The 17,941-nt window shown below is 50.0% G+C and overlaps 2 protein-coding genes across 3 annotated transcripts; one reads left to right on the plus strand and one right to left on the minus strand.

The window, feature by feature from the left end:
- The first annotated feature begins 3,334 nt into the window (after window positions 1-3,334).
- On the plus strand, window positions 3,335-8,367 carry tmlhe (trimethyllysine hydroxylase, epsilon). Of its 2 annotated transcripts, XM_030361278.1 has the most exons (8): window positions 3,335-3,692; window positions 3,811-3,987; window positions 4,264-4,543; window positions 4,902-5,021; window positions 5,266-5,502; window positions 6,098-6,236; window positions 7,377-7,393; window positions 7,978-8,367. In XM_030361278.1, exons 1-8 carry the CDS (start codon window positions 3,542-3,544, stop codon window positions 8,207-8,209), a joined length of 1,353 nt encoding a protein of 450 aa, XP_030217138.1. In that variant the 5' UTR covers window positions 3,335-3,541; the 3' UTR covers window positions 8,210-8,367. The 2 variants fall into 2 exon arrangements, with proteins under 2 accessions (XP_030217138.1, XP_030217140.1); XM_030361280.1 differs by lacking the exon at window positions 7,377-7,393 and having other exon boundaries at window positions 3,345-3,692; window positions 8,078-8,367.
- A 733-nt stretch (window positions 8,368-9,100) lies between these two features.
- LOC115547232 (V-set and immunoglobulin domain-containing protein 1) lies at window positions 9,101-15,467 on the minus strand. The gene is made up of 7 exons (XM_030361295.1): window positions 15,301-15,467; window positions 14,969-15,132; window positions 13,005-13,212; window positions 11,810-11,965; window positions 11,408-11,524; window positions 10,380-10,521; window positions 9,101-10,184 (listed from the first exon to the last, which is right to left on the minus strand). Exons 1-7 carry the CDS (start codon window positions 15,341-15,343, stop codon window positions 10,082-10,084), a joined length of 933 nt encoding a protein of 310 aa, XP_030217155.1. The 5' UTR covers window positions 15,344-15,467; the 3' UTR covers window positions 9,101-10,081.
- Between the last annotated feature and the right edge of the window lie 2,474 nt (window positions 15,468-17,941).

A 17,941-nucleotide genomic window follows, 5' to 3' on the forward strand; every position in this document is an offset into this window, starting at 1 on the left:
CTTCTGGCGGACCATGCAAATGGCAGGATTCGGAGGGAGAGGGTATTTAGGGACCATAACGATTTATTGGTAGGCTAGATAAAAATATGTAACTATGTCAGACCACTTCTTTTTTTAATTCTGGGACAGTGCGCTCCGTGCTACTGACAGAGTTCACTGCTGCAGCAACATGTTGCCACTCACTCTGCTTTTTGTTGTTGGCGATCCCAATCCCGTGACCGCCGAACAAAACTACCTTTCGGGCCTCCATCTCACCCACAAGTGTCTCCACTTCAACCTCCGTGAAATTTCGCTTTTTTGATTTTCTCAGTACTTCTGCCATTGTTTCCAACAAGACATAATACCGGCATCTGAGTCTGTTTTATATGCAGATCGCATTCATGAGGTCATTTGCATTGACCATTTATGGTTAAAAAGGGGCGTGTAGAGGGCGGAACGTGAAGCTGATTCAGCTGCGCACAATAGTCAGTATGTGATTTATAAAGCAAAGATTGCGTACAGGTGTGCGTACGCAGTGTTTTATAAATCTGAATATTTTTTGGCGCACGCAAAACTTGGCTTCTGGGCGTACGCACCTTTTTAGTAACGATCCTACGCACAGTTTTATAAATGAGACCCCAGAACAGTTTAGAGTAGAGGCCAGGATAGAGTACATAAGAGTATAGGGGCAAGTAGACCAAACTAGAGTAGAGTAGAAGAGTCTATAGTATAATTCACTGTTGAGTAGCAGATCAAAACATAGTAAGTAGAGGTCAAGGTAGAGCATAATTTATGTGCTTGAAGGTTAATAATCACCAGGGGTCTCATTTATAAAACTGTGCGTAGGATCGTTACTAAAAATGTGCGTACGCCCAGAAGCCAAGTTTTGCGTGCGCCAAAAAATATTCAGATTTATAAAACACTGCGTACGCACACCTGTACGCAATCTTTGCTTTATAAATCACATACTGACTACAATTGTGCGCAGCTGAATCAGCTTCACGTTCCGCCCTCTACACGCCCCTTTTTAACCATAAATGGTCAATGCAAATGACCTCATGAATGCGATCTGCATATAAAACAGACTCAGATGCCGGTATTATGTCTTGTTGGAAACAATGGCAGAAGTACTGAGAAAATCAAAAAAGCGAAATTTCACGGAGGTTGAAGTGGAGACACTTGTGGGTGAGATGGAGGCCCGAAAGGTAGTTTTGTTCGGCGGTCACGGGATTGGGATCGCCAACAACAAAAAGCAGAGTGAGTGGCAACATGTTGCTGCAGCAGTGAACTCTGTCAGTAGCACGGAGCGCACAGTCCCAGAATTAAAAAAGAAGTGGTCTGACATAGAGTTACATATTTTTATGTAGCCTACCAATAAATCGTTATGGTCCCTAAATACCCTCTCCCTCCGAATCCTGCATGGTCCGCCAGAAGTGCCATATGTTGCAGCATTACCACGGCGCTCACCTCTGTATTTATAGGGTTACGGTAATAAGACTGACGAGAACGCCTTGGATAATCAGTTTGTAATTACCCACGTAAAATGTTCTTGAACATAACCCCTTTTTAATGCCTGATTTGTCATGAAAAGCATCAAGAGTAACGGACAACGATTGTGATGAGTGTGGCTTGGTTTTTCACACTTGGGATTTAATTGACATTTGATCATGTGTTTACAGTGTCACATAAAAATATTATGTTATTGACACATGTTGGACAGATGCTTTATTCCATGCAGTCGCGCCGTCAGTGGACAGTATGGAGTGACGGGATTAAATATAGAGAATTTCTTTTTATTTCTATTCTAAGGAGATATTTCTGGAGTTATAACTGAGAAATAACGCAGTGGACTTAAATTATTCTGATTAGGATTTAACGCATGATACGGGTTGAAATTAAATTGATGAAGGGCGATGATAAAACATAATCGTTCTTCTCACTCTGCAATTCTTCGGTCTGACTTCAGTTCACCACCACACCGTCTGTGTCGCCAATTCTCCTTTTCCTCCAAACCATGCGTACGCATGGGTCAGAGTTTGCTTAGGGCTGCGCACATTTTCCCGTCAAGTTGGTTTTTTATAGATCACAACCTTGGCGTGAAAAGTCACGTACGCAACTTTCAGCCCCGTTTTGTGCGTACGCAACGGTTATAAATGAGACCCCTGATCTACTGTTCCGTGATTTACTCCACTATAGCCTGCACTACTCTATTATAGCCTACACTACTCTACTATAGCCTACTCTACTCCACTAAAGCCTACTCCATTATACTCTACTCCACTAAAGCCTACTCCATTATACTCTACTATAGCCTACTCCATTATACTCTACTCCACTAAAGCCTACTCTGTTATACTCTACTCTACTGTACTCTATTATACTCTACTGTACTCTGTTATACTCTGCTCTACTGTACTCTGTTATACTCTACTCTGTTATACTCTACTGTACTCTGTTATACTCTGCCGTACTGTACTCTGTTATACTCTGCTCTACTGTACTCTGCCGTACTGTACTCTGTTATACTCTACTCTGTTATACCCTACTGTACTCTGTTATACTCTACTCTACTGTACTCTTTTATACTCTACTCTACTGTACTCTGTTATACTCTACTCTACTGTACTCTGTTATACTCTACTCTACTGTAATCTGTTATACTCTGCCATACTGTACTCTGTTATACTCTACCCTACTGTACTCTGTAATACTCTACTCTACTCTACTGTACTCTGTTATACTCTACCCTACTGTACTCTGTTATACTCTGCTCTACTGTACTCTGTTATACTATACTGTACTCTGTTATACTCTGCTCTACTGTATTCTGTTATACTCTACCCTACTGTACTCCACTCCCTTGGTCAGGCCTCTCTGTCGCCCCCCCAGGGACAGAGAGACGAGGAGCAGGCACCGGGACAGACCGACGGGGGGGGGGGGGGGGGCAGCAACCAGTAAACAGCAGGGGGTTACTGGTTGCTGCCCACACATCCATAAAAACAGAATGTTGGCTGTGACCCACAGGGATTGGATGGCATCCAGCAGCCCCCGGTAGCGTCTACCGAGGAATACTAGAGGAAATCCTGCTGGCTCCTGCCCTCTCATGCTGCCATTGTCAAGATAAACAGAGAAGGCTTAAACCGCCTCCCAGACTATATACTTCTGCACAACGTGACCCTCCCTATCGTAAGAGATATTATATACAGCGGGACACACCGACAACTTGTTTGCTGATCAAAGTTATCAATATGGACGTGCAAAAGAACACAGAGAGAGAGCACCTCGATAGTTCTGTCTGAGAGGGAAGTAGCCTATGTCCCGCGTGTGAGACCAGCCCTCCCCCTTACAAAAATATAATGGTATCGGCCGGCACGCAGCCAAATGGAATGCCGTTCGTTGACCTGCGGGTATCTCTCACTCGCCGTTGAAACCCCTGTGCGTGTTTGGCCGTGAAGCTACGGTTAACAGTCGCGAATAGGTGGTTCCTATTAAGGTTGGCCTGAAACCGAATTAAAACCACTCACACAACTTGTGACGCGTGTTCCTGAGTCCCCGCGGCACGATGGCCGGGCTGCTCAGACATCTGCTACAGAACATCAGACTTGTGTCCTCTTTTGGAAAGTCTCATACTAAAGGCGCATATTCTCAGAAAAGACATCTCGCCTCTACCACGACGACCCTTTACGATTGGCGCGCCGCGGATGAGTATGTTGGTAAGATTGCTTTAGTAGCCCTTTTGTTAAAGCCTTATAACGGTTGTTGTGGTAATCATAAAGCGCGTACCGAACGTGCATATCACTGGTTTATTTATGTGTTCTCCTCATCTCCTAGAGATCAGCCATGGAGATGCGGTGATGCAGTTTGACTATGTCTGGCTGCGGGATACATGTCGCTCTGCCGCCTCTTACAACCCCAAGACCAGCCAGAGAATCCTCGACACAGCAAGTATTGATTTGAACATCCGTCCTGCACAAACCAAGGTAACGGACGGGCACCTCTCACTCACATGTAAGTAATGTTGGGAGAGGGAGATGGGCATTAACGACTTTGTTTACCATTTGACATAAAATCATCATATTGTTAAGTGCAGCAATAATGCTAGTTTATGTTTGCGTAGTAGACCACAACTTTTACACAAACGTTTACGCAAACAACAAACAAACAATAAAAAAATGTTTATTTGCGTAAATGTACGCCTAAAGGTTTGCGTAAAAGTTATGGTTCTCGTGCGCGTGAGCATGGTCTAAACGGCACCTCACCTCCGACGCGTCGCCCCCCCCGCAGGGCCAGACGGTCACGTGACCTCCTACAGTCTGAGCTGGTTGGCCGAGCACAGCTACCAGGTCAAAACGAGGACGGTGCTGCAGAACCGCGTGTTGTGGAACCGCGACACCTATGACGCGGCGCAGGTGCCGTCCGCGCGCTGGGAAGAGTTCATGAGCAGCGAGGCGGAACTCAGGAGCTTCGTGCAGAACTTTCTCCTCTACGGGATTGCCTTCGTGGACGGCGTGCCGGCCAGCGTGGAGGCCACGGAGGCGGTGTCTGAGAGAGTCAGCATCATCAGGTAAACCCGGCGCCCGGTGGCGGGGTCTGCGGCGGTGGGAACGCAGAAGGGCCGACATGCGCTAGCTGCGTGTGGGGGATTGAACACTGCTCGCTGAAACCATAAACACTCTTACCGAGCTCACGTTGCACCTGGGGCTCCGGTTGTAGGAAAGAAGTCATAAAGAATGCATTTATTGTTTTATTTATCCATAAATTGAGTCTCCCTTGCAGACCACGGATAAAGTTTGGACTTAGCACTCAGAACTCTGTCAATGTCCCAGGAAATCATTGAACCAACAACTCCTGCCTAACAACCACCTAATAACCACTGGTGTGCGTGTGTGTGTGCGTGTGCGTGTGTGTGTCCTGTGCACCAGGGAGACCCTGTACGGGAGGATGTGGAGCTTCACCTCTGACCTATCCCGGGGAGACACCGCCTACACCACCCAGGCGCTGGACAGACACACGGACACCACCTACCTCCACGAGCCCTGTGGGTGGGTGTCCCCCCTCCACACCCAGGCCTCCATGTTGACGTTCACCTGCGTCTCGTTGCACCATTTAACCTACGTTACCCTGGAGTCTCTATGACGACCAACCAGTCTGAACAGGAAGGGAGGGCGGGGTGGACAGTGATAGACATGGTTACCGCGGCGATGTGAACGCCGCCTCATTAACCGTTGCTGTGAGCCGTGGCGCGGTCAGTGTTTCACCGTGTGATGCCGGGGGGACGGGTGACAGGGTGCAGGTGTTCCACTGCCTGCAGCATGACGGGACGGGGGGCCGCACGCTGCTGGTGGACGGGTTCCACGCGGCCCACAAGGTTCTGGAGGAGTCCCCGGAGAGCTTCCAGGTGCTCTGCCGGGTGCCCATCAGGCACGAGAACATCGAGGCCGAGGGGGGCCACCGGAACCACCTGGTGGGCACGGGGCCGGTGCTCAGCGCTCACCCCTGGAACCGGGAGCTCTACATGATCAGGTACCCCCCCTCGGTTAGAGAGCACCACTGCAGCTGGGCCGTACAACAGGAGGGTTATCAGACTCAGGCTTCAAGCAGTACAGACAGGACTTAGCATGGCGTAGCATCCTATCCTAGCTGTCTTTGTTACACACCGGGAACGGGTTAACCTAGTGATGGTTAGTGCTTGGAACTTGGTTCTATGAACATCCTTACTGTACCAACAACGATACATTGTTGTTTCTCCTGCTTCTGACAAATGTACTTAGTGTAAGTCGCTTTGGATAAAACGGCTTATTGATCTGCTACACGCCCTCAATGTAAATGTAACATACTGTCGAAATTTGAATAGTTAAAAAATGTGTACTTTCCAGGGTGCTTTTGGGATTATCCAATCAATACTTTGACAGACGACCAGTTGCATTGACGTACTCCTGTCATTGGCTGTCATTCTCTTAGTAATATAATAATGTTAAGCCACCCTGGAGAATCTGAAGAACACAAAACCACCAAGATGACGAGCCTAATTCGCCCAGAGCCTGCGGGCTGCGACCTCGGCCCCCCAGAACAGCGTGAAGCGTGTCGCTGAAGCCTCCCTCTCTCTCTTCCCTCCCAGGTACAACAACTACGACCGCGCGCCGATCGACACGGCGCCCCCGGAGGAGGTCCGGCGCTGGTACGCGGCTCACCGCCTGCTGACCGCCCGGCTTCGGGACCCCGGGAACGAGCTCTGGGTCAAGCTGACGCCCGGGAGGGTGAGGGTTCACATCCCTTCAGCTCACATCACAGCTGCCTGTCACCTCTACATTGAGCGCGTGTAGCGGATGCTACGAGTCCATTTGTCAGAAGAAAGAAACAACAATATATCTCTGTCTGTACAGGAAGGAGGTTCATAGAGCCAAGTGCCAAGCACTAACAATCGCTATACGCCAGCACGTACAACATACAGTAATGTGCACATTAAGGGCCAGGATGTACAACGTAGTCTGAGTATGAGACATCACAAGTGGGAGTGTCCATCCAGATGCATTTCCCCGTGATAAGAACAACGCTAATAACATAATCATTAATTAATTATTATTGTATCAAGCAGTACCAAGATGCTGGATGGGGATGTGTTCTTTTGGAGCGTCAGATGACATGATGAACCCTCTTACAAACCCCCGCTATCACACATCTGGGTGGACTCTCCCACTTGTGATGTCACAATTGGAAAGGTTTGATTAGCATCCAGCTGCAGCCCCGGAGTGGTGGAGGGGCCTGTGGCGGAGGGGCCTGTGGTGGAGGGGCCTGTGGTGGAGGGGCCTGTGGCGGAGGGGCCTGTGGTGTGGTGGAGGGGCCTGTGGTGTGGTGGAGGGGCCTGTGGCGGAGGGGCCTGTGGCGGAGGGGCCTGTGGCGGAGGGGCCTGTGGTGTGGCGGAGGGGCCTGTGGTGTGGCGGGGGAGCCTGTGGTGTGGTGGAGGGGCCTGTGGCGGAGGGGCCTGTGGCGGAGGGGCCTGTGGTGTGGCGGAGGGGCCTGTGGTGGAGGGGCCTGTGGTGGAGGGGCCTGTGGCGGAGGGGCCTGTGGTGGAGGGGCCTGTGGTGGAGGGGCCTGTGGTGGAGGGGCCTGTGGCGGAGGGGCCTGTGGTGTGGTGGAGGGGCTGCAGCTGGATGCTATTGAAGCGGTTTGACGCTGCTTGTAATGATACCAACCCCACCCCTGCTGGTCCAATGGAGCCATTTAAACATGAATGGATGAATGGCTGACAGGGTGCAGGTTTCCGCTGGCTGGAGCCAGTTTAAACCGGTACAGAGCACAGCCTATAGAGATGTGTGCTCTACACCTGTCTAAACAGCCTCACGGTGGTTAAGCTCTGTTGTTGACAGGCTGTTTACTGATGTTTGTTGGTTCCTCAGGTGGTGTTCATTGATAACTGAGGTGCGTTCAGAATCGCAAACATAGGCGAACGTTCGCGAACGATTTTAAACATTTTCTGTTAAACGAACATAAGCAAGCAAACATTTACGAACATAGGCAAACTGTCGGAAAAGGTAGTTCTCCACAAACACTTCGGCTACGTGACATTCGTTGCCATGGCATTAAACTAAACTATATTGAAATCATTTACTCCTTTCCTACACAGAAAGCAATAGATAAAACGTTTCATATAGCCTATCTACACCCTTACTTCAACTGTTGTCTTTTGTATCCTAAAATGCGATTTGAACGTTATATCGCAGTAAGTGGGTACAACTTCGGTGACGTAGCCCTCTATTCTTGAATTTTCCGTACTGGTTGTCTGCAGTAGGCTTTCAACGAGGTCGACCACTTGCAAACCCTCTTCTGTAAACTCTTCCATTAACATGGAGGCTGCCGCTAATACCATGGCCTTCGTATCCATTTTTTTCGTTGACAGTTTGTTTAGAACGGTGTTCAAAAATCGTTCAAAATTAATTGTTTAATGTCAACGCGTTCGTTGCGAACGTTCGCCTATGTTCGCTGAACTTGAACGCACCTCTGGTGTTTGTTGGTTCCTCAGGTGGTGTTCATTGATAACTGGTGTTTGTTGGTTCCTCAGGTGGTGTTCATTGATTACTGGTGTTTGTTGGTTCCTCAGGTGGTGTTCATTGATAACTGGCGCGTTCTGCACGGTAGGGATTCCTTCACGGGCCTCCGGCGGGTGTGCGGCTGCTACCTGCCCCGCGACGACCTGCTCAGCACGGCCCGCGCCCTGGGCCTGCTCGCCTGACGGGGGGCCCTCACCTGCGACCCCCGCTGCACCCACAACCACACCATACACCACCCACAACCACACCCTAGTCCACACCATACACCACCCACAACCACACCCTAGTCCACACCATACACCACCCACTGCACCCACAACCACACTAGTCCCCACCACACACCACACCCACACCACACCGTGCTCACACTGCACCCTACACCCACACCACACCGTACTCACACTGCACCCTACATCACACCTACACCACCCACGACACCCACAACCGCCTCACACCAACCCACAACACCCCAAACTAGAGCCCACACGGTTGCCTGGTCTGGGGTCTGTGATAGAACTGCTGACCCCAAAGCCCCCTACTCAGTGACCTCTGGTGATTACAACATGAGGCTATGATAGATATAGATTATAGATATAGAGGATATAGAAGGAAGGCCATCCACCTCGTCACCAATGGACTGACAGTAAAGGAGAAAAGACTTGTTTCTAAGAGGTGCTCCAAAAAATTGTACGTGATTTTTTTATCTAAGAAGGATTTAGGACGGTATAAGCATTGGATTTTGTAATTTTTCTACCAACGAAGTGTTTTATGAGTTGTTTAAGCTTTGATGAACTCCTCAGATAACATGCATTGCACTCTGCCTTTTGCACAATGAAGATTTAAAAAATAATAAACTTTACCCCGTTTGGCGAATTCTCTCGATCTTTGCTACAAAGGCCACGTCTACCTGTAGATGTTTGGGCCTAACCTTTACCTGAACTATTTTAGTTCAGTTCTAGGTCTGGATGGTGGGTGGGTTGATGTTTGCGTTATTACAAAGCTGCAGGCGACGTAAATCTGCAACAATCATCGAGTTTGTGTTAGAGTGAAAAGTACAATAAAAAATAAAAACGGTGAGCATGAGGAATTTTATTATTATCAAAAAAAATAATCCAAAACAAGCAATACGTTTACAACGGGTATTTAAAAGCGTCAGGACGCCGCTTGAAGAAAGAAAAGATTAACCGCACAGAGAGCCGTTCTTCAGATGATCCCTCAACAGCTTCTGGAACTAAAGATTTCAACCAACGCGTCAGGTGATCGGCGGCGTCCCGTGACGGATGACCTGTTGGACCCGATCTCCAAGGGGTCCTACGGGAGTCGTCAGCGCGCGGTGATGCAACAAGAGTAGAGACGCACCTTTGCTCAGAATGCACTCCGTTGCTACAACAACTAAAGACCTTAAGTACCATTCCGACTCGGACTGGTTGGCTTAAAGATTAACGTTAAAAGCGTTAATATGGGCCTGACTGCAGTTTGTTTGCGTTCGCTGTTCACTTTCATCTTACTAAACATGTGAAACAGAGTTGTGTCGCTGAAGCTGCCGTGCAGGGACCTTAACGTCTTATCATCTTATCATGGGACCTTAACGTTCATCATCTTATCTCATTCTGCGGTTATCGGTTGTAAAAGCAGCCCACGTGGTCGTCCGACGCGCTGTCATAAGTTCAAAGCTGACTGCGAGGTTATGTCACGTGGACACTAAGTGGAGGAATGTTGATTCATATTCTCATTTAGGCCTCATCCGTCGAACTAACATTTACTATGCACATGCAAATAGGACAACATTTATAAATGTAAATGAAGGCCAAATTTTGGACACGGAATAGAAAATAATTGTAGGCCTAAATCATTTTACATGGAAGTAAATGCAAAATAAATGTTAAGACACCGACATTGGCTTCTCTTCAAATATTGTCGAATCACAGGAAAAACTCATTACTGTTAAACTAAAAACACGTACAAAAAAACAGAAACAATAACCCCGATGCATCAGTGCCTGTAGAAACAACCACGGTGTTGCACGTCCCCGCGAGGTTTGGTACCGGGGGGCTTCAAGCGCGCGCCTCGTCATCATCACCATGGGTACTGTCGTGGCTGGGAGACGACATCTCCATAGAAACGGCTGACGTCGCAGGAGGCGGACGACTACTCCCCCTAGCGGACACATACAGAACGGAGCCGTGTGTCATTGATCTGAGTGCGTTTCATTATTAAACGTTCTTAATTAGAAGTTAAAAGACATCGTTGTTGTTTTTTTCAAGACAAGCGTCTTAGAGCACCATATTAAACGCTGCATAAATTTCATTTATTATTATTATTATTATTATTATTATCGTTGGGTGCTCTCACTTCATCTCGGCGGCCGGGGTCTTGACGGCAGCGTAGCGGTGCTTCTTGACCTGGTGGGCGATGAACCAGACCACCAGGGCGATCAGCAGGCAGCCCAACAGAGCGCCGATCACCGCGCCCGCGATCACCCCGTCCTCCGCCTCTGTGGAAGAACTACAGTCAGCAGGGGAACCGACGGGAGAACCGACAGGAGAACCGACAGGCGAACGACAGGAGAACCGACAGGAGAACCAACAGAGGAAAACCAACAGAGGAGAAGCGACAGGAGAACAGACAGGAGAACCGACAGGAGAACCAACAGAGGAGAACCGACAGAGGAGAACCGACAGGAGAACCGACAGAAGAACAGACAGGAGAACCGACAGGAGAACCAACAGAGGAGAACCGACAGAGGAGAACCGACAGGAGAACCGACGGGAGAACCGACGGGAGAACAGACGGGAGAACAGACGGGAGAACCGACAGAGGAGAACCGACAGAGGAGAACCGACAGGAGAACCGACAGGAGAACCGACAGGAGAACCAACAGAGGAGAACCGACAGGAGAACAGACAGGAGAACCGACAGGAGAACCGACAGAGGAGAACCGACAGAGGAGAACCGACAGGAGAACAGACAGGAGAACTGACAGAGGAGAACAGACGGGAGAACAGACAGGAGAACCAACAGGAGAACCGACAGAGGAGAACCGACAGGAGAACCGACAGGAGAACAGACAGGAGAACCGACAGGAGAACCGACAGGAGAACCGACTGAGGAGAACCGAGGAGAACCGACAGGAGAACAGACAGGAGAACAGACAGGAGAACCAACAGAGGAGAACCAACAGAGGAGAACCCAAAGGAGAACCGAGAGGAGAACCGAGGAGCCTGCTCACTCGGACAGACAGACAGAAAAGCATGCAGACAATCATGCCTGCATGCTGGCAGACAGACATCTATCTATATGTGTGATATATATGCATACATGTATACACATACATTAAACAGACACACACACACGCGCGTAGTCCCAGCAGTAGCACCCACCCTGGCTGAGCTCCACCATGCAGGTGGAGGTGCCCACGGCGTTGGTGGAGGTACACTGGTACTCCCCGAACTTGAACTCAGAGATGTTCCGGATCTCCAGGATTCCAGTCGGAGTCACTGGGGAAAAGACAAGGATGAACTAAGAGGCTGACAGGGGGGGAGGGGGAGGGAGGAGGGGGAGGGAGAGGGAGAGGCTGTGGGAGTGGAGGAGGGGGGAGGGGGAGGGAGAGGGGGGAGGGAGGGGCTGTGGGAGAGGGTGGAGGGAGAGGCTGTGGAGGTAGGGGGCCCCTCCACCTGGTGGAGGTAGGGGGCGCCTCCACCTGGTGGAGGTAGGGGGCACTACCACCTGGTGGAGGGAGGGGGCGCTGCAGCCTGGCAGCGTTCTGGTGTTTATCTCCTCACCTCGAGCCATGATGGGCTGCCGGGCCCGGGCCTGGTCCAGCCTGACCCAGGTGTAGGTGGGGGGGGGGCTGCCCTTCTCGCTGTGGCAGGTGAGGGTCACCAGGTGGCCCACGGCCACGTCTCCGTGCACGGCGCAGAATGGGGCCGACGGGGGCTCTGGGGGACAGAGGAGGAGGCAGAACCAGAACCATCATGGGGGGGTGGAGTCAGGGCTGGAGCCAGAGGGTCAAGGGGTCATGATAGGGGTCATGCAGGTTGGACCTGTTCTCTAGGGGTTAGGGTTAGGGTCCATGGGTCATGATAGGGGTCATGGAGGTTGGACCTGTTCTCTAGGGGTTAGGGTTAGGGTCAATGGGTCATGACAGGGATCATGGAGGTTGATAAAGTACCTGTTCTCTTTGGGTTAGGGTGGAGGTTAAGGTAGTATACAACCTATTCCGGTCATGCCATGTGCTTGTCCAAAGCTGTTTTCTCACCCTTGCACACTCTTGTATTCCATATATTCAGTTAAGACACAGTCAGCATGTCTGCTCCTCGCTTTATCCTGTGAAGCCCAGACTGTTGTAACAGCGCTGGGTGAGCATCATGTAACATCGGCTCTAGGTCAGGGCTCAATCCCATCCTAACTTCAAACACTGACAATGACGAGACTGCTGCAGTTACCATGGAAACTACCGTGTGGATGCTGAGGCCTGCACGTTGTCGTGGAAACACTGAATGAGTTTATTCAGACAAAATGTTATTCTCTCATCTAAGAATTCTTGGTCATTATTTCAATGTTTATGTTTCCACCGTCTGATATGATAATATCATCTTCTGGAAGCTGGCTCACACTAAAAGCAGATCACATTGTATTGTATGCAAGACAAGTGATCAACTGATTTTCTAAAGTAGCTATTAATGAATTACTTCTAATATTCACCGTTCCCAGTATAGAATACAGCATTGACAAATCGCCTGTGTATGTCCTTTTATCCTTCAATAAAAGTACTATACAGAACTATTTATTCTTATTCAATCACATCTGTTAACTACTTTACATTTTTCAAGCAATTGTTTTAACTGGCTTTTGTTCAAACCCCCAATTAACCCAGAGACCAAAACCAGCTGTGCGGTTTAACAGACGGTGACCCGTGGGTCACACATCGCTCTGACTAAACCAAGTGAACCAATCGGAGGCTGTGGACGAACTCACCGAGCACTTGAACGACGATGCTGGCCTCCGTTTTGCCGCCGATGTCGGGGGAGTTGCGGACCTCGCAGGTGTAGAGTCCGGAGTCGGCCGTCTGCATGTTGCTGATGCCGATGGAGACGTTTCCGCCGGTGCCGTGGGAGGGGGGCAGGGAGAGGCGCCCCTTGTACTCCGGGGGGACCACGTCCTGATCCGCCTGGGAGTAGTAGATCTGGAGGCGGCCCCAGCGGCACGTCATATACACACCGTCCTCTGGATGTTACACGTATGTCTTGTTGTTGTCCTGTTGTTTTATTAAACTCGGTTCTATTCTACTTTTGTCCTGGCGATAGAATCCGGTATTATCTGACATTTCCTTCAGAGGCCATGACGGCCATTTTAAACATGCTTGGTACAGAGGTTGAAGTTCAAAGGTCGGTCAGGGTCAGACGATCTCTGAGCAGCTTTCCAGACCTCTCACACACCTGCACTGCATCAAGCCTTAACGAACCGGAGGTTTAATTAAAGCCAGACTCACTACAGGTGTGTGTGTGTGTGGGATGTTGGAGATCCCTCGACCGGCTGGTCTCTTCTTCAGAGGGAAGAGTTCAGACAGTATGCATGTCTCTCCTTATCTCTACGTACATCTCTACACACAACTATAACATGCATGTTGTAGTTATCATGCTTTGCTATACAGTCTTTAGATTTGTACTTTTCTGCTGTGCTAATAAAACCCTGATCGCTAAATCCTTCTCTGAACGATCATGTGAAGAGACGTCCTAACACATTGAGGTACTCCAGGAAGTCTCCCAGCGCATGGCGTATGAGCAGAGTTCCACGTTTGACCTCTCCACCAACACAACGCTCCACATGTAGACCTCTTCCTCACGCTAGCAGCGCTATCGCAGCGGTTCTGTTATCGTGTTTGTCCAGCCCTGACTCACTGTTTCGCTGACTGAAGGCAGCCTTTGTATGGTGACTAGGGTGTGTCACCAAGTCCCACTCAGCTACCCTGATTTCCTCTCCCCAACACCAGCCAGTACAATGCTATTTGATTTAATTATATATTCATATATTCACGTACGCCTCCTATTCTCAGATGGTGCCAGTAAGAATCTATTTTAGAATCTATTTGATCAAAATATAATACTGCTATGAATATAATAAGCCGATGCCTGCTTTGGCCCTGACCTGTACTTTCGTACCGGAGCGAGGACCAAGCATTGGGCCACAGATTACAACCTCTGTTCACATTGCTTTCATTTTGTATTTATTATATGAATGTATTATTTTTCACCTGCGTGGTAAACCACGAGCCATTGTCTTGTTATGCCTCGATCTATAAAACTGAAGTGAACACTGGTAACCAGGGGAGGGGGCCGAAGTAGGATGCAAAGATGTGGAGGGGACCGGCCCCTGGCGAGACCCCCGGCCCCCCCTCTAAACTGCCCCAGTGCTGCTATGCTTCACCCACACATCTCCCTTTTGGAAGAATCTGACTCAATCTCCAAACCTCATCCATGCCTTAACTCTGGAAAGAACAGTCTCCAAAATGGCGCCCGCCATTTTGTGACTGGCTCATGGACGACGTCACACACAGCGTTTACGTTGTCCTGTGTGGACCGTGACCATGAAGCGATCAAGCTAGCCGAAGACAATCTCAATCTCTGCATCGCCGTGTTTTAGGCATCGATTTTCAAAAATGGTTAAAAAAAGTAAGGTGTAAGAAACGTTAGAAATGAAAGAGTCCTGTGAGTGGCTGTGAGTGCTGTCAGCTGTGAGTGGAAGACCCCGCCCCTATCCTCATCATTATCTCTAGTAGAATCCATTATTGTATCATCTGCATAAAATAGAATTACATCTAGAGATGGGGTCTACGCCATCCATAGTATTGATATTATTATATCATGGCATTATTGTATCGTCTGCATACAGCAGTGCTGGTCTATTCTAGGTGGAGTCGTGGTTAGCGAACGCTGGTCTACCTGCTTGAGGCTGCTGGAGGATTTCTCCACGAAGTTCCACATGACGACGAGGTTGGTGGTCTCCTTGGTGGTGCTGATGAAGGAGCACTGGAGAAGGAGCGACCCTCCCACCGTCACGTTCACGTACCTCTGGGGCGAGGTGACGGTGATCAGCTCCGCACAGCCTAGACGGAGACACAGGGGTCAGTCCTGAGCCTCAGGCCCTCGCGCTCACGGCGCTTCCTGTTCTTCTCTCACTGGACTGTAGCAATACGTTGATTTCTGATTGACTGTTTTGTTGGTTACCCGTAATAATATAATGTTAGGAATAATCATTAGAAAACGAGAGGTACCTGTAACACTGAGCAGCACCGCTAAGGTTAGGACGAAGGCCATGTTTCAGGGTGAGGGTCAGACGGCAGGAGCTGTCCTGGATGTTGTGTTCGCCGTCCCGTTGAGAGGCTCTGGAGCGTGTGAGCCTGGGGAGGGAATGGAGAACTAATGGACTGTATGGATGTACTGAGCACTTTGATAACGCACTGTTTGCATATCTGTGTTTGTCAGACTGGGCGTGTGCACGCTTGGTGGCTAAGCTTTGGATTGGACAATTCAAATAGAAATTGGCGGGAGAGAAATTGAATTTGAAAGACAAAAATTATTTCATTAAAATGCTTGCAAGAAAATATCACAGAGGACACAGAGAGTACACCCCCCCTAGGACATACAGTACACCCCCCCTAGGACACACAGTACACCCCCCCTAGGACACAGACAGTATGAATGATGACCCATCGCTCTATTGCTCGGGCATATTGAAGAAACGGTAGATCCGGGTTTGATCCGAGCGTGACGGTTGGGTTGGAGGGAGAGTGGGGTGTGTGAGGAAGAGGGCTTTCACTCTGGAAGCCCTCCTGACCTGGTTCTGGGTCAGGCGCCGGGCTAAAGGAATGAGTGTCATTTAATCCGCAGCACCTGGTCTTTATCGCCGCGCTGCAGCCATGAGCCAGAATACACTCACACGGCTTATCTGGAGACGGCCCCTCCCTGGTACCGCCGCCCCCCTCCTCACCCCCCCCTCCCCTGTGGCGCTCGCACAATGGCGGCCATCAGTGGAACTCGCATGATTAATCATCTGTAATTACAGAAAGATGACATGTGTAATTAACAGGGTGGTAATTTGTGATCAACGATGCCCCTGAGAGAGGCCTAACGGAGGCCTAACGGGGCCCTGAGGGAGGCCTAACGGAGGCCTCTCTCAGGGGCCCAGTTAGGCCTAAAGGGGCCCTCAGAGAGGCCTCCGTTAGGCCTAACGGGCCCCTGAGAGAGGCCTAACGGAGGCCTCTCTCAGGGGCCCGGTTAGGCCTAACGGGGCCCTGAGAGAGGCCTCCGTTAGGCCTAACGGGCCCCTGAGAGAGGCCTAACGGAGGCCTCTCTCAGGGCCCCGTTAGGCCTAACGGGGCCCTGAGAGAGGCCTCCGTTAGGCCTAACGGGCCCCTGAGAGAGGCCTAACGGAGGCCTCTCTCAGGGGCCCGGTTAGGCCTAACGGGGCCCTGAGAGAGGCCTCCGTTAGGCCTAACGGGCCCCTGAGAGAGGCCTCCGTTAGGCCTCTCTCGCCTCTCTCGCCCGCTCGCCCCTCCCTTCCGTGTAACGTGCATTCCAGTAAAAACGATCATGAACGCAGCGCAAAACCCCACAACACCCACCCCTTGTCGGTGATTGGTTGGAATATTATTTATTTTGGTTTTGAGTGGTTGGTACTACCATTTGAAAGATCAGATGAATCTGAACATTTAGTTTCTGCCTATAATCGCTGATACGACCTTTAAGGTACGCTCTGTGAGGTGTTGGACCAACGTCTGTTCTCCTGTGAGGTGTTGGACCAACGTCTGTTCTCCTGCTCTGTGAGGTGTTGGACCACCGTCTGTTCTCCTGCTCTGTGAGGTGATGGACCATCGTCTGTTCTCCTGTGAGGTGTTGGACCACCGTCTGTTCTCCTGTGAGGTGTTGGACCACCGTCTGTTCTCCTGCTCTGTGAGGTGATGGACCACCGTCTGTTCTCCTGCTCTGTGAGGTGTTGGACCAACGTCTGTTCTCCTGCTCTGTGAGGTGATGGACCATCGTCTGTTCTCCTGCTCTGTGAGGTGTTGGACCATCGTCTGTTCTCCTGTGAGGTGTTGGACCACCGTCTGTTCTCCTGTGAGGTGTTGGACCATCGTCTGTTCTCCTGCTCTGTGAGGTGTTGGACCAACGTCTGTTCTCCTGTGAGGTGTTGGACCACCGTCTGTTCTCCTGCTCTGTGAGGTGATTGACCACTGTCTGTTCTCCTGTGAGGTGTTGGACCATCGTCTGTTCTCCTGTGAGGTGTTGGACCATCGTCTGTTCTCCTGCTCTGTGAGGTGTTGGACCATCGGTGGCTCTCGGTGTTCTGAATCCAGAGCTCAGCTTCACCAAACGTAAAACAATAAAAGGAGATGAAGTGTTGGGAACATGATTCGGTCACACGTCGCTTGGTGTGTTGACATGCATTCGATTCCCGCTTCGTACCGGTCTTGAATTATTGCAAACAACTAATCAGAATCTACTCGTGTGTGTTTGTGTGTGTCTGTGTGTGTGTGTGCATGGGTGGTTGTGTGCATATGTGTGTGTGTGCATGTGTGCGTGTGTGTTTTTTGTGTATTGCTCTCGAAATCTCTCTCTCTCTCTCTCCCTGTCTCTCTCTCTCTCTCTCTCTCTCTCTCTCTCTCTCTCTCTCTCTCTCTCTCTCTCTCTCTATTTGTAAATGCCTGCCATCATTCTCAACGTGTCTACACAGGAGCTCTGAAAGCCTAGATTCTCCTTGCCGGTGCGTGAGCCTGCATTGTTCTGACTGATCTGACATGTGGTCTCTGCTGACAAATATTTGTAGTTGAGGATCGACGCGAAAGGTCAGTCTGATCTATCTTACTGCTTCAAGGCTAACTCTGCCTGTGTGTGTGTGTGTGTATGTGTGCGTGT

This window comes from Gadus morhua, chromosome 7 (genome assembly GCF_902167405.1).
Source record: "Gadus morhua chromosome 7, gadMor3.0, whole genome shotgun sequence".
Classification (NCBI taxonomy): Eukaryota; Metazoa; Chordata; class Actinopteri; order Gadiformes; family Gadidae; genus Gadus; species Gadus morhua.